We start from the raw sequence: 16,579 nt of genomic DNA, 5'->3' as shown, positions 1-16,579 counted from the left end.
TGGAAAATTTCTTGGTGCAATTGCGTGGGCAGGTGTAATCATGGGCCGGGAGTTTCGATGTGATTTTTCAAAGGAAAAGTGCAGGCCTGCAAATCCAGTGAAAATTTTATGCACATAGTCACCAGCCAACTCGATGGGATGCCACAAAATTAGCCCCAGGAACGGAGGTTGCACGATTGCCAGCCCTCTTGAGAAAATGCAGCTTAGCATGAAATGCGACAGGGATGTTGGCTTTCTTTCTTCTGTGGTTAGTTTTACTATATTGCAGGGGTCCCCAAACTTTTCATGAGCAGAGTCACATAAGACATTTCAAATCACCAAGACGGCTGGGGAGGTGAAGGGGCCCTTGTCAGAGTTTGTTGAGCTAGGGGAGGGGGGAGAGAACCACTCAGAGTTGTATGTTAAAAAGGGTTTGGTGGGGGGTGGGATTTCAAATCACTGACCCGTTCCGTGATTTGAAATGCCAAGAAAGAGGGAAACAGAGGGAAGGGCTCCCAGGGGTGTGGCAGATGATGTAAATATTTCTCCAAAGTTGGCAACCTTGCCACACCTCCAGAAAACTTGCCTCCTGCTTCCCCCATTTCATCAATATCTGACTGCCTAAGTGAGTAGAGGGCATGGAGGGGTAGATGGATGTTGGGATGGGATATCTGTGTCGTGCATTCTCTCTCACTCACAACCTCCATGCACTCTTGCTCCCCCTCTTCTTCCATTTCCTTACTTCTTCCTTTCCCCACTTCTTCTCCCTTTTTTCCTCCTCTTGCTTCCTGGCAATAAGCCAGTCATGGTAGGAGTAAAACAACCTCTTCTAGATACCCTAATCCAGGGAGGGACACTCAAACTTGGCATTGGGGTTATAATAATGAGGATTTCTGCCCTTTGTGCCTCCAAAGCCTGCATCCTTAGAGAACAATGTCCATGTCCCCTCTCCTCCATAGCTTTGACAAGATGGCAGTGCAGATGGAAGCTCCAGGAATCACCATCTTACCTGGCTTTCTGTGGCAGCCCCACAGAACGCCATGGCTCGATCCTGCCAGTGCCTTCCTCCCCGTGGCCTGCACTACCCTCCACAGTGGCCGAAAACTTCTTATGGCGGTGCTGCAGCCTCTCTCCCTGACTTTGGCCCCAGTAGCTTCACCCACACAAGTGGCATTAATGCCAGCGAAACATAACACAGCCATTCAGTAGTGACCTGCTCTGACATGCTGTCATTTGCACTTCCACCTTCAAGTATCTAAGCTGGTGGGAATGGTGGAATTTGCTCCCACTGCCAGCACTGTAAGCAAGATCACATTCCTGTTGTCGCTGCTGTAGGTCAGATCAAGCTTTTTCTGCCATTGCTACTGAGGTCTGGATGAAATTCAGCCAAGGGCCATATCCCAGCTCTCAGGCCATAGTTTGGGGACCCCTGCTATGATGGCATAAAGTACTTTGGTTTTATATATTTGATTGCAAAGTGCAAGGCCTTTTTCCTTTATGGGTTAGGTTCCCTCAAGTTCAATGCTGTGATTACAGACACCAGGAGGATCATCGTGATGTCATTTTTGGATTTAGGCCTTGGTTTTACTGTGGTGCCTGGTCTGACTGTGGTGAAGTAGCTTTGGGATAAGGTGTCTTGGGTTGAGTCTTCTGATGCAGCTCAGAATTTAGGTAGACTATGGCTTGGTACAAAACAGTTGTAGGGTCTGGGTTTGGGATTAGTTGCTGTGATATAGCTGTTAGCTTAGGTGCTGGGAGAAGGAGCACAGAATGAGAGAGATTTTTATAGAAAAAAATAGTTGTCCACAGTGAAGAAATGGTTGAAATTTTCCCAATCCTCTGCTTGGCACAGTAATAAAACCTTTAGTCCCTATAAGCCCTTTAGGGAGTCTCTCCTTGCCATGTTGTGTCTACAAGCAAATGGTTTTTAAGACTGAGCCCTTTGAATTTGTCAATGAAAAATGTTTAAATGGCTGTGGGGGACCTTCTGCATCTCGATTGCAGCAGAGAATAATGCTGGCAGAGTGTATGTCAATCGAAAATTCACATCCAAGACTTTCCCCTACGAAAATACCTGAAACTGATCCAAATGGAAAAATTCTGACAAACACTGAAACCCACAGAGCAAGAGAAAAGCCTTCCACAATCTCATTACAATCAAAAAGAAAAAAAATGGTTTTCAGCCAATATTGTTAAGTCTCAGATCTCTGTCTCACTGCAGAGCTGATCGCAGTTCTGAAAACAAAGAAAGAAAAAAAAAAACATAAATGCATCAGCCATTTGGTCTACAGCGCTGCAGTTGTCAATAAGAAACAGGTTCGCCTGTGGTCCAGCTCTGAGGGTGACAGCCCACAACTAACTGGCGATAAAATTCAGTGGATGCAGGACAGTGAATTTCTTTGTCATTCTTTTACAGTTATCTGTACACAACATTGAATATTATCATTTCACTGTGAGATGGAGGCACGTTACAAGTGTCAGAGCTAGAAACCCTTTCTAGCATGTGATCTTTGGGGAAAGGGGGGGGGGGGGGGTAGAGGAAGAGAAAGTTCCCACTAATTAGAAATAATTGAGATGTCAAAGGATAAAACACCTACTGGGGACGTTTAGTGGGAAAGAGACAAAGTACAAAGACAGCACCCTTTATCCAACCAGTAGTCTGGAGTTTAACATACAGAAACCTTCAGTGGGAACCCTGAGCATTCCAGGTATAGAGACAGCGCTCTCCCCTTGTGAACCCTTGGTGTTCTAGGTACAGAGTCACCATTCACCCCATGGAAATCCTGTGTGTACAGACATCAGTTTCCCCATGGGAACTGGAGGTGTTCTAGGTATGAGGTCACTGCTGTACCTTTGGGAATCTTAGATGTTCTAATTCTAGGTACGAGACATCATGCTCTTCATGGGAGCCATGGGCATTTGAACCACTGTCTGGGAGTTTAATGTACAAAGATGGCACCCACTCAGTGGCAATTCTGGGGATAAAAGATATAGAAAGATAGAAGTCTCCAAGCATGAACTTTAGGGGTTACATATACAGAGATAGCATCCTCCCTCTGGGTCTTAGAAGCATGGATAAAATTGCCCAACTCCAGTGTGGAAAGGAAGAAACTGTAAGCTTTCCAGGCACCACCCCCTCCCACTTCACCCATCTGACTTTAGTCTGTTGTCCATGTGTGATTGAATTGGGTCCCGTGCAGAAGACCTCCGGCCTAAGATTGTGCTTCTGTAGAAGCCCTGGGTTCTCATGAAGAACCAGGGGATCGGAAGATCTTCCGTTATCAAGAGGGAGGATCCTCAGAGCACAGTGGCTCACAGCTCTGTCTCTCATACACGGGACTGCCTTACAGCCTCCTCCTGTTAGAATCTTCCTTAAGCCTTAACAATGTCAGACCACGAGGGACATCCTGTTTGGAAAATCACCCTGTGAAAATAATAATAAACAAAAGATAAAATATGAAAGCAGAGCAATCCATTTGTTCAGCCAGCTCACGCCTTGTCTGAGGCACGTGAACTATTAGCCCCATGCACACCATGATGAGCTTCACTCTTCCAAAACACTCATGGAAAATGGAGATGTTTTATGATAACTTTCCTCAACTCTCAATGTAATTTAAAAATGAAATTAAAATAACAACTAAGGAGACAGCCTGACTTCCCCCAAATCCCAGATATTATTCCTGAGCTGCACAAGACTAAACACTCTAAAGCTCTAGCTACTATCCTTGAGATGGGCCACCCTGCTAACCTAATCAGCTCTACACTGCCTAGTAGAGCTTGACTTGACTCCCAGCTCATGTTCCTGCTCCTTGGGTTGGCCACAGCTGGGAGTGACTGTTGAAGCACTCACAGGAACCGGGGGGAGATGAGAGCACTCAATAGCCGTGACGAGAGTTGGATCCTATTCCCTCAGTCACAGGAGGAGGCTGCAATAATATTTAACCTAGCTGTAAGGAAAGACGAGAGAGATGTGAGGGAAAACCCTAAGCTCTCTATATGCCGACTTGTAAATCCACCACTTTGAGTAGTGTAATGCCAGAAGGCGGATACAGAAGACGTTTTAATAAATAAATAAAGCACCCAACCCTTCCCCAGCTCATCCAAGTAAGGAAAGAAGACTTTCTCACTGTTTTAGTGGGTTGCTCCTTCTTCTTCCTCTTTTCTGAGGAGCTGAGGTAACTATGCTCGCGTGTACGATACGGGGGAGCCCTGCCAAGCTCCTTCTCACTGTAAGGGGGAAGGGAGTCCTCTTCCTCTGCCTGTTTCACCTTCTCTTCCCCTGCAGACTTGTAAGATGACGTTGACCAGCCATAACGCCCACCACTTTGCCGCAAGCTTGTTTTGGACGGCGTTATGGTGCTGCAGCTCTCCTTTCCAGCCCTTGACTTCCTGTCCAGGACGTTACTCAGGTACGCATCGTCGTAGCTCTTCCCCATCCTGCCAACCCTTTTGGGAGGGTGCTTCTCTTCAGGGGCTCGCAATTTGGTTGGGCTGAATGACCAGCCCCTCTCAGAGTCCGAGAACAGTTCTCGGCCACGATTTTGCTTGCCATAGTAATCTTCCAAGGAGCTGTCTTGGTACTGGCTCCGCCCTCGCGACTCGGGTTTCTCCAACCTGCTTGGACCTCTGCTGTCCGCACGGCGGGGTCTCTGCTTGTACGAGTCAGTAAAGGCAGCCAGCTCATCTGTAGACACAGCCTGGACCCCTACAGGGAATGCCTTTCTTTCCAAGAGCTCAGATGTTGGTCTTTGCTGACTGTAGAAAGAAAAAAAGAAAGAAAGAAAGAACGTGCACTAGGTAGATATAGAATTCCAGTTCTCACCACTGTGAATTAACGGAGCAATCAAATGTGGTCATCTTGGGCCGACATGCCAAAAAGGAAGAGAAAATGCTGTTGAAACTGAGCATGTAAAGAAAAATAAAATGAGAATGAGAATTCATGTTAAGGACCTGCCTCGTGGAACTTTGAAGATTCAGTCCATTCTATCACTGCTACTTCTTTCTTCATTTACCAGCAGCGAATGAGGAAACGACATCTACTGACCATCTTCTCAACATCAAAGCTGACCATCTCCACCCCTTCCCAAAGCTACATACACGTTTCCCTGCCTTGGATCTGGATGTCCTCTCCATTTACCTGTTTTTGAAGCTCTCCCTCTCTCTTTCTTCCCTGTAACTGGAGTATGCCCCGGGTCTTGTTGCGGTCCCCACCACACCGGACCAGTATTCTGCATTGCCATCAAGTTCCCGCGAGGAAGGCAGCGTCTTCCTGTGGACTTGCCTGTAGGAGCGGCCAAAATTCTTGTCCTCTTGGAGGGAGCTGAGCTCAGAAATGGTGTTGCTATCTGCAACAAAGCAGCAGATAGAGAAACAGAGCAGAGAACTGGTGTTAGGCTCTATGCCAGTCAAATCCAATCCGGTCTTCGTGTGCTAGCTCACACAATGCTAGCAGACACTTGTCTCAAATCACAGTGCATATGATTTACACCAGCAGGGGTGTCAAACTCATTTCAGTGTTGGGCCAACCTGGGATGGTGGTGGTTGTGGAGATGTCCCCCTCAGATGTTGTGGCAACATTTGGGGGAAGGAAGGAGGTGACAATCTTTATGATGTTGCATCCAACCAGGCAGCATGTGCAGGATAATATCTCCTCTCCCACCAAACTCCATTTCTCTCTCTCTCTCTCTCTACCCACCCCCACTCACAATCATCCCTGTTTTGCTCACATTTTTTGCTTGTGGTTAACGTGTCTGCCTTTTTTAGAAGTCTGCAGGCCACGGTGAATGTTATTTTATTTCTGATTACAACGTGTCAGCATGTGGGAACGGTGGAGGCAAGTGCATTACTGGAACGGCAGGAACTGAGGTAGCTGTGAAAGAGATCAGGCACGGTGGGGGAGAGCACCGCCACACTGCAACACTGAAGATGTGCGCTGCCTCAGTGTCACAGCTGCGGGCCAAGTGTGCAAGATTAAACTAGGGCAGGGGATAGGAGACAGGATAAGGGAGCTAGCTGGGTCAGAAATGGTCCACAGACACAGCTGTAGTGCACGCAGGAGGCGGAGATATCTCTTGAGCAATCCCACAGCCTGGACCCTCTAGGAAGCAGGTGCTCTGACCACTCACACAGCTGACCTGCAAGAAGATACTCACATTTCTCCCGCAGGCGTCGGGCTGGGTCGAACTGGGCCAGTTCTTTCTCCACATAGTACAATACTTTCATTGAATCTCTCTCCTTATCAGCTTGGATCCTGTACCCCTTTCGCACTGTTGGGCATTGAAAAAGCAATTAAAAGAGAGAAAACTTTTTTCCCCCCAGAATGGCAATCATCTTAATTGCTTGGCTGTAGCTTGGGTAGATGTGACAGTGAGGGGTAACCCGGCCCCTCCATTCATATTTTTGCTGGATAGCGCATGTGCTGTTACATGCGACATGAATGAGCGAGATAGAAATTCACCTGCCAAGACTGGACAAGAAATCCTATAGCATAATCAAAGCTACAGGGACAAGTCAGAGCTACGACTTCAGGAAGCCCTGTCCTGATTCCTCTGGCCAAGTGTTGGTATTACCTGGTGCCTTCTTTCTGCAGCTGAGGCTCGGGAACCAAGCACCCTTATTCTTCTAAAACGGTTACCTCTCACCCCCCCCCCCCCCCCCCCACACACACACACATTTATGGGCCTCTACCCACCCATTCATTTAACCGATCACCTGAAATCGCTCCTGCCCTGCCAGCATCACACTTCAAAATGGCGCTGCCCTCAGATCAGCTGAGTATGATCCCTCCTACCTGTTTTTGATCAGGTAAGCAGAGGGTGGAGGGAGAAACCCCAGAAATAAAAATTGGGGGAGAAAGGGGGCAAGAATTTCCTTCTTTCATTTTTAGTTGCACAAAAACAAAATGAAAAAAAAAAAAGACATGAAAGAAATTAAATAATTCTAAAAATTGAAATTAAAAACATTTTTTGCCTGCACACTTCCTAGTGAGTGACACATACAGGCAGAATATCCTTATTGGAGAAGCTAGGTATTTGGACCTCAATACGTTGGTACAATGAAAAGAGGGTTCTTTTCAGCAGAATTACAAACAAAAAAAAAAAGACGAGCAGCAGCATTACCACTTTGTCCTCCCATGGAGTCACTCTGCAGCAGAGGAGGAGGGTGTGGTTTCTCCATTAACACAGGAGGGGGTACTGGAGCCACAGGGACCGTGGAGATGTAGTAGGAAGGACAGGTGGTGGGGACATTCGGAGGGTATCCAGCCTTTGCAGCCTTACCCGCTTCATACACTTCAAGGGAGAAGAAAGAAGAAGTACTTTCAGACATAGGACTTTGAGGAGTTGCACAAGTTAACTGTCAAAATAGTCTAAGTGGTTCTCTCTGAGCTTTACCATGGTCAAGAATCTCTTGCTGTCTCTTTTTGGCGTATCTATCCACAGTGCTAGCTGCAGGCTAGCTAAACCACTTCATAAACCCAAGCCTTCTACATGTTCTCACTTGGCTGACCTACAAGAGCAAGTCACCTGTAGTCATCAGTGTCTTGACAGGTTTGGTAAGAAATACTGGGGGCAAGTTTTAGAATGGGTGCAGTGCTTGCAGGCCTGCAACCAAATTTTCAAAATGAAATTCCCTGCGGAGTTTCTAATGACTGCGAGCAAGGCAAAGCCTGAGCTGTCTGCTAAAATTTCAGGCAGGGAGGGTTGTCCTACTCTGGAGAGCAGAGGAGCCTGGGAGTGGATTTCCACTTGCTCTCTGACAACGAGGACATCGGTAGACACCGAATGATGCTTTCAGCAGTTGGTACTTACGGGCTCGTGGACAGCAACAAGTCTCTGGACAGCAGGGGCAGCGGACGTAGCAACAGCAGCTGTGGGGACAGCACTGGCACCAGCAGACGCCCACCATCAAGAAGAACAGAAACATACCGATAATCACCAAGCTGACAAACACCCACTCTGTAAAAAAATAAAAATTAAAAAAAAACCCCACAAAGAGAACAAACATTTACAATGTGTGGAACAAGCGCGCAAGTAATCAAAGGATCATTGTTCCAGCTGGTGTGTAGAGGAGAAAGGCAGGAATACATTTCCTGATAATGAAGGGACATTTCAGAGTGACTCCCATTCCAAGAACCCTAACAAGGGGCATTGGCAAATACAAATAAGATAAAATGACACTTGATCTGCTTTCTAGGTCTGTTTGTAACTGCTGAAATGAATCATTGCGTGTGAATATGGCTGCGGGGAAACCTTACCCCCAAAAGGATGTCACCTTTTGATCTGTTTCACTGTATGGGATACAATCAGGGATCAGCAGTCCCCACCTTGGGATAAATATTTAATGATCATAGCAAGTAGGGGAAATGGGCAGCACATTGCTGGGCATCAGGGACAATTCAAATATATTAAAACTTCAAGGTATTTCTCAGATGGTAAAATAACTGGAGATTTGGGAATCTTAAAAGCCTTAAATTCAAGTGTCTATTGGTGTTTCTACTACTACAACTTACCACTTCTATAGTGCTAACCAATGTATGCAGTGCTGTACAAAAAACATATAGGGGTAGATGTTTAAAGGCCATTTAGATGGATATATAACTTAGCTGAATGTAACATATTCAGCTAAGTTACATGGGATATTTAGCAGCACAGCTTTGCTGTTGAATATCCACATACAATTTGCTACTTCTTCAGATAAGTTACATTCAGCTAAGTCAGACCTGCTCTATGGCATGTCTAACTTATCTGGTTAACTTAATCGGACAAAAGTGAATATCGCTACTTTTCTGGTTTACAAAACTGGCTAAGTAGCACTGTCTCAATCGGCCCATTGACTATCCAGTTAATAAGCTAGCCAGATAAATGACTTATCCAGTTATCTAATGGCCACTGAACTTAACCGCTGAATATACCTGGCTAGCTTAAAGTTAGCTGGATAAATATATTTGGCTAACTTTAGGACAGCCCTGCGGGGCTTCCAGAGTTAGCCACATAAGTTAAGCGGCTAACTCCAAATATCTGAGTTAGATGTATAACTTATGTGGCTAACTTCACTGATCCCGGAAACACCTCCCGCCTACCTCCAGCCCACCCCCAATATTGCATTTTGCCATTTAGATGGATAACTTGTCAGTTATCCGTCTAAATGGCTTTTGAATATCAACCTCCATATTTCCAGGATTGCAATCTTTAACATCAGTACCAGATTCTCTTTAGTAATAGTTGAATTTATAAACTGATTCTCAGACACTTGGGATTCAAGGACATCTAACTCTGTAGAATAGTCCCTAAGTGAGGCTTCATTTGATAATATGGCAAAGCATGGCTTGGCACATCCTCAACCTGAGATGATGGGGCACTGCAGGTGACCTTGAGAGGTCTCTGTTCATCACAGTTCATGAGCAAAGAGTCCAATATCAGGAGTTATTTTTTTAATGTTCTGGAGAGTCCTCACACCAGCAGGTCAACTTCCATGATACCCCTTTATGGAGAAATATGTTTAGCAGTTCAGCAAGTGTTGCATTTTGTGGAAGGAACATATGATAGAAATTGAGCATTCTCAAAAAGTGACAGCTCATCCTTTAGAACAGGGGTCGGGAACCCATGGCTCGCGAGCCAGATATGGCTCTTTTGATGGCTGCATCTGGCTCGCAGACAAATCTACTTAATCAGTGTGTCGCCACACTTTCCAGTCCCCCGCTGACCCAGCTGCTCCCCGGTCCTCCTCTGCCCGGGCTTAAAATGCTGTCAGCCCGGGCGGAACGCAGCAGAATAGCTGGAGTCGGCGGCACTGGCATGCTCTCTTCTTCCCGCCCCCCCCCCCCCCCCTGCGGCCCGGAAGAGGAAGTGGTGAGCATCGGGTGCGTGTGCGGGAAGAAGAGACCACGCTAGTGTGGTCAGCGTCGGTCCGACGAAAAGAAGACTGTGCAGCGTGGCTCGGAGGAAAATAAAGAAGAGCTTCAACCGCGGCCGATGGGACTCCTCCTCCGCGAGGGCTGAAAATGAAGGAGGTTAGCGTTGGGAGGAGGCTGCTGCTGCCGTGAGTTCCCGGGGGTGGGGGTGGGGGAGAGAGAGAGTGAATGAGCGAGCAAGCATGTGTGTTTGAGATCCTGTGTGTGTGAGTGAGAGATTGCATGTATGTGAATGATTGATTGAGAGCCTGTATATGTGAAAGAGAGTATGTCTGTGATTGAGAGCCTGCCTGTGAGAGAGAGAGCATGAATGTAAGTTTACGATTGGGAACCTGTATGTGTAAGTTTGTGACTGAAAACCTGTTTGTGTGAAAGAGTATGTGTGTATGATTGAGATCCTTTGTGTGTGAGAGAAATCATATGTATGTATGATTAAGAGCCTGTGTGTATAAGTAAGAGAGAGCATGTGTGTCTGTGTGTGATTGAGAGCTGGTTTAGGTGATGGAGCATGTGAGTATGTGATTGAGAGCCTGTGTGTAAATGAGAGAAAGAGAGGACATGTTTGTAAGCATGTGAATGAGAGTCTGTGTGTGAGAGAAAAAGTCAGCATGTATTTATGTGATTGAAAGCCTGTGTGTGTGTGTAAGCGTGAAAAGATAGACAGCATGTGTGTAAATGTGTAATTAAGAGTCTATATAAGTGAGAGAGAAAAAGCATGTGTATATGTGAGTGACTGAGAGCATGTGTGTATAGGTGTGTAATTGAGAGCCAGTGTGAGAGAGAGCGCTGGTATGTGACTGAAAGAGGAGAAAGTTCCAAGCAAACCACCCCTCCTCCTGCTAATTCAGAACAATCTCAGGACACCTGGATATCAAACGTTCCCAGGTATGCAGAGCAAAAAAATTTTTGTATCATTATTTTTCATTACTGGGTCTTTGTGTTGCGGTCTCCACCGCTTCCCCCCTAATTGCTGTATTCAGGGCTCACCTTCGATGCCGGGAATGCCACTCCCGCGGCTCTGCTGGGTCTGTGGGGCGTCCGCCATTGCTGGGCCATCTCTCTGCGGTCCCGCGTGCGCGCAAGGACGCGCGTTATGGATGCACGCTCACCGGAAGTCTGGCTCCGCCTGAGTTAACCATGCCACGCCCCAAGCCTGATTTAACCGGCGTTCATCGGTCTTCTCATTGCCTTGCAACGAGGGTCGCTACTGCTTGTAGTTCTTAGTTGCACTTCTGCTGTACTGCTTCCCGGTTGACCTCTGCTCGTTCCTGACTCCGCTTCTGCCTGCCGCCTGCCATTGACCTCTGCTCGTTCCTGACTCCGCTTCTACCTGCCGCCAGCCTCTGACCTCAGCGTGTACCCGACTCCGTCTCTGCCTGCAGCCCGCCATTGACTTCAGCTTGTGCCCGACTCTGCTCCTGCTTGCCGCCAGCCTCCGACCCCGGCCTGCTCCTAGGACTGCTTCCATTGGCTGCCAGTCTGACTTGGGGTTCGTCTCCTTCTACTCTCTGCCAGGTCTGGGTCTCTACACGCTACTGGCACCGGTCCTGCCTTCTGCAGGTCACACTCTACGAGGCTATACAGACTCTATTCCTGTTACCTGTCTGCCCCGCTCTGGCTGGGCCTACCTGCTCCCTGCTGCTGGACTCTGTGAGTTAACCTTACCAGGCCTTTCCATAGAGACTGAGACTGTACTCCTAAGTCCCAAGGTTCTGGGACCCTACGGGCTCCTCCTGGGGGGTTCCTGGTTCCCGGGTGAAGACTTGTGCCTGTGTCTCTTAAGTCCCAAGGTTCTAGGACCCTACGGGCTCCTCCTGGGGGGTTCCTGGTTCCCGGGTGAAGATCTGTGCCTGAGGCTCCGCCTCCCGAGCTACTCTACCCAGGGTGGTTCGGCTCAAGGGTCCACACCAGGACTGCAGCTTCCCAGACTGCAACAGTTTGCAAGGCCATAGACTCGGCGGAGTCCCCCAGTCTGCAGGCTATACCTGGAATGGCGCAACGCCTTCAACAACAGCAACATTGTATTGACACTCTTGCTGCCACGGTGGATCAACTGGCCTCTCGTCTCGAAGCTTCTACTCGCCAAGAGCCTTCCGTATCAGGCGCTGTACACCATACTCAGTTGCCAGCTCCCAGCAGGTACGCTGGAGACAGTAAGTCCTGTCGTGGGTTCCTGAACCAATGTCAAGTACGGTTCACCTTGTTACCAGCTCAGTTTCCCACAGAGGCGGCCAAGGTGGCATATATTTTTTCTTTACTCGATGGCAAGGCGCTAGAGTGGGCTTCTCCCTTGTGGGAACGCTCTGATCCGCTGCTTCAGAATCTCCAGGAATTCCTTCTTCAGTTTCGCCTGGCCTTTGATGACCCTGCACGCCAGTCCACAGCGGCATCTGAACTTCTGCATCTCCGACAGGGCACACGTCCAGTAGCAGAATACATCATCAACTTCCGGACCCTGGCCATGGAACTGGCTTGGCAGAATGATTGTTTAAAGGGAATCTTCCTTGAAGGTCTGGCCGGGCGGATTAAAGATGAACTAGCAGGACGGGAGATTCCTGAGGAGCTGAATGACTTAATGGACATTGCAGGCAAGGTTGACCGTCTGCTCCAACAGCGTGACAGAGAGACTCGGTCTGGTAACAGGAGTCAGCCACGTCTACACGTCTCCTCCAGGTCTTCTCAGCAGAGGATCTCTCCTGCTTCTAACCCTGCTTCTGAGCCTATGCAGCTGGGCAGATCACCACTTACTCCAGAAGAGAGGAGCCGTCGGTGTTCACTAGGCCTCTGCCTTTATTGTGGAGGTAAAGGACATTACCTATCATCCTGCACTGAGCGTCCGGGAAACGGCCGTGCCTAGGTTATACCGAGGAGCTACACCTAGGCGCTACCGGATCCGCTCCTCTCTGCACTCTGCCTGTAACCCTCAAGTACCCCGGTGGGGAGATCCAGATTCGGGCCTTTGTCGACTCTGGGGCCGAGGGGAACTTTATTGTGGCCGAGCTGGTGAACCAACTGGGGTTACCCACAGAACCAAGGAATCCTCCCCTACGCATCTCCTCAATCCGAGGGACCTTGTTGCCTGGAATTATCTCCTGCTCTACGAGACCAGTGACCTTGCAGACGGGTCTATTTCACTCCGAGGAGATTTCTCTACTTGTCCTGGAACGAGCCGTGCATCCATTGGTGCTGGGACTTCCATGGCTTCGCCAGCACTCCCCCGTCATCAGATGGGATGACTTCCAGCTGGTTAGCTGGGGCCCTGCCTGCTTTGACCAATGTTTGAGACTTCCTCATCCTCCCAACGCTCTGCATCTCTGTTCCACACACCTCCTACCAGAGGCTTATCAGGGGTTTCAAGATGTCTTCTCCAAAGAGATGGAGGATATCCTTCCGGAACACAGACCCTTTGACTGCCCCATTGATCTGGTTCCCGGTACTACACCACCCCGTGGCCGTGTATATCCTCTCTCACTACCAGAGACTAAGGTGATGTCTCAATACATCTCTGAGAACTTAGCCAAAGGATTTATTCGTCCTTCCCGCTCACCGGCAGGTGCAGGGTTCTTTTTTGTGGGCAAAAAGGATGGTTCGCTACAACCATGCATTGACTACCGTGGTCTCAACGCCATTACTAAGCGAAACCGTTATCCATTGCCACTCATCCCGGAACTACTGGACCGTCTCCAAGGAGCCCGCATCTTTGCCAAGTTGGACCTGAGAGGGGCTTATAACCTCGTACGTATTCGCCCAGGAGACGAGTGGAAGACGGCGTTCAACACACGTGATGGGCATTACGAGTACCTCGTGATGCCCTTTGGGCTTTGTAATGCCCCCACCGTCTTCCAGCATCTCATGAACGAGGTTCTTCGAGAGATGCTCCACTCCCATGTAATCGTCTATTTGGATGATGTCCTTATATACTCAAAGGACATAGACTCCCACCGTCAGCATGTCTGCCAAGTTCTTCAGGCTCTCCGGGCCAATCACCTATATGCCAAGCTCGAGAAATGCGTGTTTGAAGTGGAGTCTCTACCCTTCCTGGGATATATTATATCAGCAGCAGGTTTTTGTATGGACCCAGAAAAGGTAGCCGCCATCACGAAATGGCCACAGCCCACGGGTCTCAAAGCCCTCCAGCGTTTCCTGGGCTTTGCGAACTTTTATAGGCATTTTATTCCACGCTACTCTCACCGTGTGGCTCCTCTCACAGCCTTGACCCGGAAAGGAGCAGATGTCAAGCATTGGCCAGAGGCGGCTATCGCAGCTTTTTCTGATCTCAAAGAGGCCTTCCTCTCGGATGTCTGTCTCCGACACCCGGACCCTACACGACCATTCATCGTAGAGGTCGATGCCTCCAGCATCGCTGTGGGTGCGGTTCTCAGCCAGCACTCTGACTCGGGACAACTCCTGCCTTGTTCATACTATTCCCGGAAGTTCTCACCCGCGGAAATCAACTATTCCATTGGGGATAAGGAGTTGCTAGCGATAAAACTCGCCTTCGAGGAATGGAGACAGTGGCTCGAAGGCTCCTTGCACACAACCACCGTTTATACGGATCATAAGAACTTGGAATTTCTTACCCAGGCTCAACGACTGAACCCCCGCCAAGCCCGCTGGGCCTTGTTCTTCAGTCGATTTGATTTCATTGTACAATACCGTCCTGCTGCCAAGAATCTCCGGGCGGACGCCCTGTCTCGTACCTCTTGTGCCGAAGAGGAGGTGGATCCACCACAGTTCATCTTGGACCCCTCTAAGATCCGGCTCTCTGCCTTGACCATCCTCTCGCAAGACCGCACAGTGCTCTCTCGCCAGGACCGCTTGACGGCGTTACGATGGGCCCACGACTCCTTAATTGGAGGACATGCCGGACGAGAAAGAACCCTAGAACTGGTTAACCGGTACTACTGGTGGTCCAACATCCGGCGTGATGTCGCCTCGTATGTGGCCTCTTGCCCTACCTGCGCTCGCCAGAAGCCCAATTCTAGCTCCCCATATGGTCTCTTGCATCCGCTCCCGGTTCCCACTGAACCATGGACCCATATAGCCACCGACTTCATCGTGGACCTGCCCCCTTCTCAGGGACATACGGTCGTCTGGGTCACGGTTGACCATTTTTCCAAGATGGTCCATCTGGTCCCCCTGCCTAAGCTTCCCTCTGCACCCGAGTTGGCCCTCCTGTTCACTCAACATGTGTTCAGGCTCCACGGTCTCCCGCAAGATATTGTTTCGGACAGAGGTTCGCAGTTTGTGGCCCGCTACTGGAGAGCCCTCTGCAAATGCTTCCAAGTTAAGCTTAGTTTTTCCACTGCCTTTCATCCGCAAAGCAACGGGCAGACCGAGAGAATGAACAGGACACTAAAGGCCTACCTCCGGGCCTTCATTAATGAGAGGCAAGATAACTGGGCCGAGCTTCTACCCTGGGCTGAATTTGCCTATAACAATCAGGTCCATGCTGCCACGGGCAAATCTCCGTTCCATCTAGTGTATGGTAAACCATTACGACCACCACTCCCACTAGAGGCTCCCAGTGCCTCACCCGCTGCTCAAATTACAGCCCAACAACTCCAGGCTTTGTGGCACATGACACGAAGGCAGATTCTCCGAGCCACTGCGAAAGCCAAACTGACGGCCGATCGCCATCGTCGGCCAGCCCCTACATTCCAGCCAGAGGATAGAGTCTGGCTAAGCACAATGAATTTGCATCTTCGACTTCCATCACGAAGATTCGCCCCAAGGTTCTGTGGCCCGTTTCGAGTGGCTGAACGAGTGGGACTGGTATCGTATCAGCTGCGGTTACCCTCTTCCTTCAAAGTACACAACGTGTTTCATGCCTCATTACTCAAGCCTGTAGTCCTCTCCCGGTACCATCATGCACCTCCGGACCCTGTAACCACGACCATTGATGATGATCCTACATACCAAGTACGGGACATCCTGGACATTCGATTTCACAACTGCCGATGGGAGTATTTACTGGCATGGGAAGGGTGTGGTGATGAGGATAACACCTGGGAGCCCAGTCGGAATATTTTAGATAAAGAACTTCTGTACCAGTTTCACCGGGACCATCCAGAGAAACCCGGTCCTCTCAAAAGGGGCCGTAAAGGGGGGGGTACTGTTGCGGTCTCCACTGCTTCCCCCCTAATTGCTGTATTCAGGGCTCACCTTCGATGCCGGGAACGCCGCTCCCGCGGCTCTGCTGGGTCTGTGGGGTGTCCGCCATTGCTGGGCCATCTCTCTGCGGTCCCGCTTGCGCTCAAGGACATGCGTTATGGACGCACGCTCACCGGAAGTCTGGCTCCGCCTGAGTTAACCACGCCACGCCCCAAGCCTGATTTAACCGGCGTTCATCGGTCTTCTCATTGCCTTGCAACGAGGGTCGCTACTGCTTGTAGTTCTTAGTTGCACTTCTGCTGTACTGCTTCCCGGTTGACCTCTGCTCGTTCCTGACTCCGCTTCTGCCTGCCGCCTGCCATTGACCTCTGCTCGTTCCTGACTCCGCTTCTGCCTGCCGCCAGCCTCTGACCTCAGCGTGTACCCGACTCCGTCTCTGCCTGCAGCCCGCCATTGACTTCAGCTTGTGCCCGACTCTGCTCCTGCTTGCCGCCAGCCTCCGACCCCGGCCTGCTCCTAGGACTGCTTCCATTGGCTGCCAGTCTGACTTGGGGTTCGTCTCCTTCTACTCTCTGC

The 16,579-nt window shown here is 49.4% G+C and overlaps 1 protein-coding gene across 2 annotated transcripts in view; it reads right to left on the bottom strand.

Annotated features, from left to right (window-relative positions):
* Positions 1-1,239: 1,239 nt before the first annotated feature.
* Positions 1,240-16,579, bottom strand: part of ILDR2 (immunoglobulin like domain containing receptor 2) — a 122,408-nt gene continuing 107,068 nt past the window's right edge. The window contains exons 5-10 of one of the 2 annotated variants that reach the window (XM_029579221.1): positions 7,788-7,934; positions 7,098-7,268; positions 6,132-6,245; positions 5,117-5,324; positions 4,107-4,734; positions 1,240-2,214 (exon numbers count right to left, since the gene is read on the bottom strand). In XM_029579221.1, the coding sequence (XP_029435081.1) occupies positions 2,179-2,214; positions 4,107-4,734; positions 5,117-5,324; positions 6,132-6,245; positions 7,098-7,268; positions 7,788-7,934 (1,304 nt within the window). In that variant the 3' untranslated portion in view covers positions 1,240-2,178. Of the gene's footprint in view, positions 2,215-2,393; positions 3,404-4,106; positions 4,735-5,116; positions 5,325-6,131; positions 6,246-7,097; positions 7,269-7,787; positions 7,935-16,579 lie in introns of those variants that run through there. The other variant, XM_029579220.1, reaches the window with a different exon arrangement.

Source organism: Rhinatrema bivittatum, chromosome 15 (genome assembly GCF_901001135.1).
Source record: "Rhinatrema bivittatum chromosome 15, aRhiBiv1.1, whole genome shotgun sequence".
Lineage (NCBI taxonomy): Eukaryota > Metazoa > Chordata > Amphibia > Gymnophiona > Rhinatrematidae > Rhinatrema > Rhinatrema bivittatum.
The sequence above is the reverse complement of the archived record's forward strand: the minus strand, read 5'-3'. Positions and strand labels throughout refer to the sequence as shown.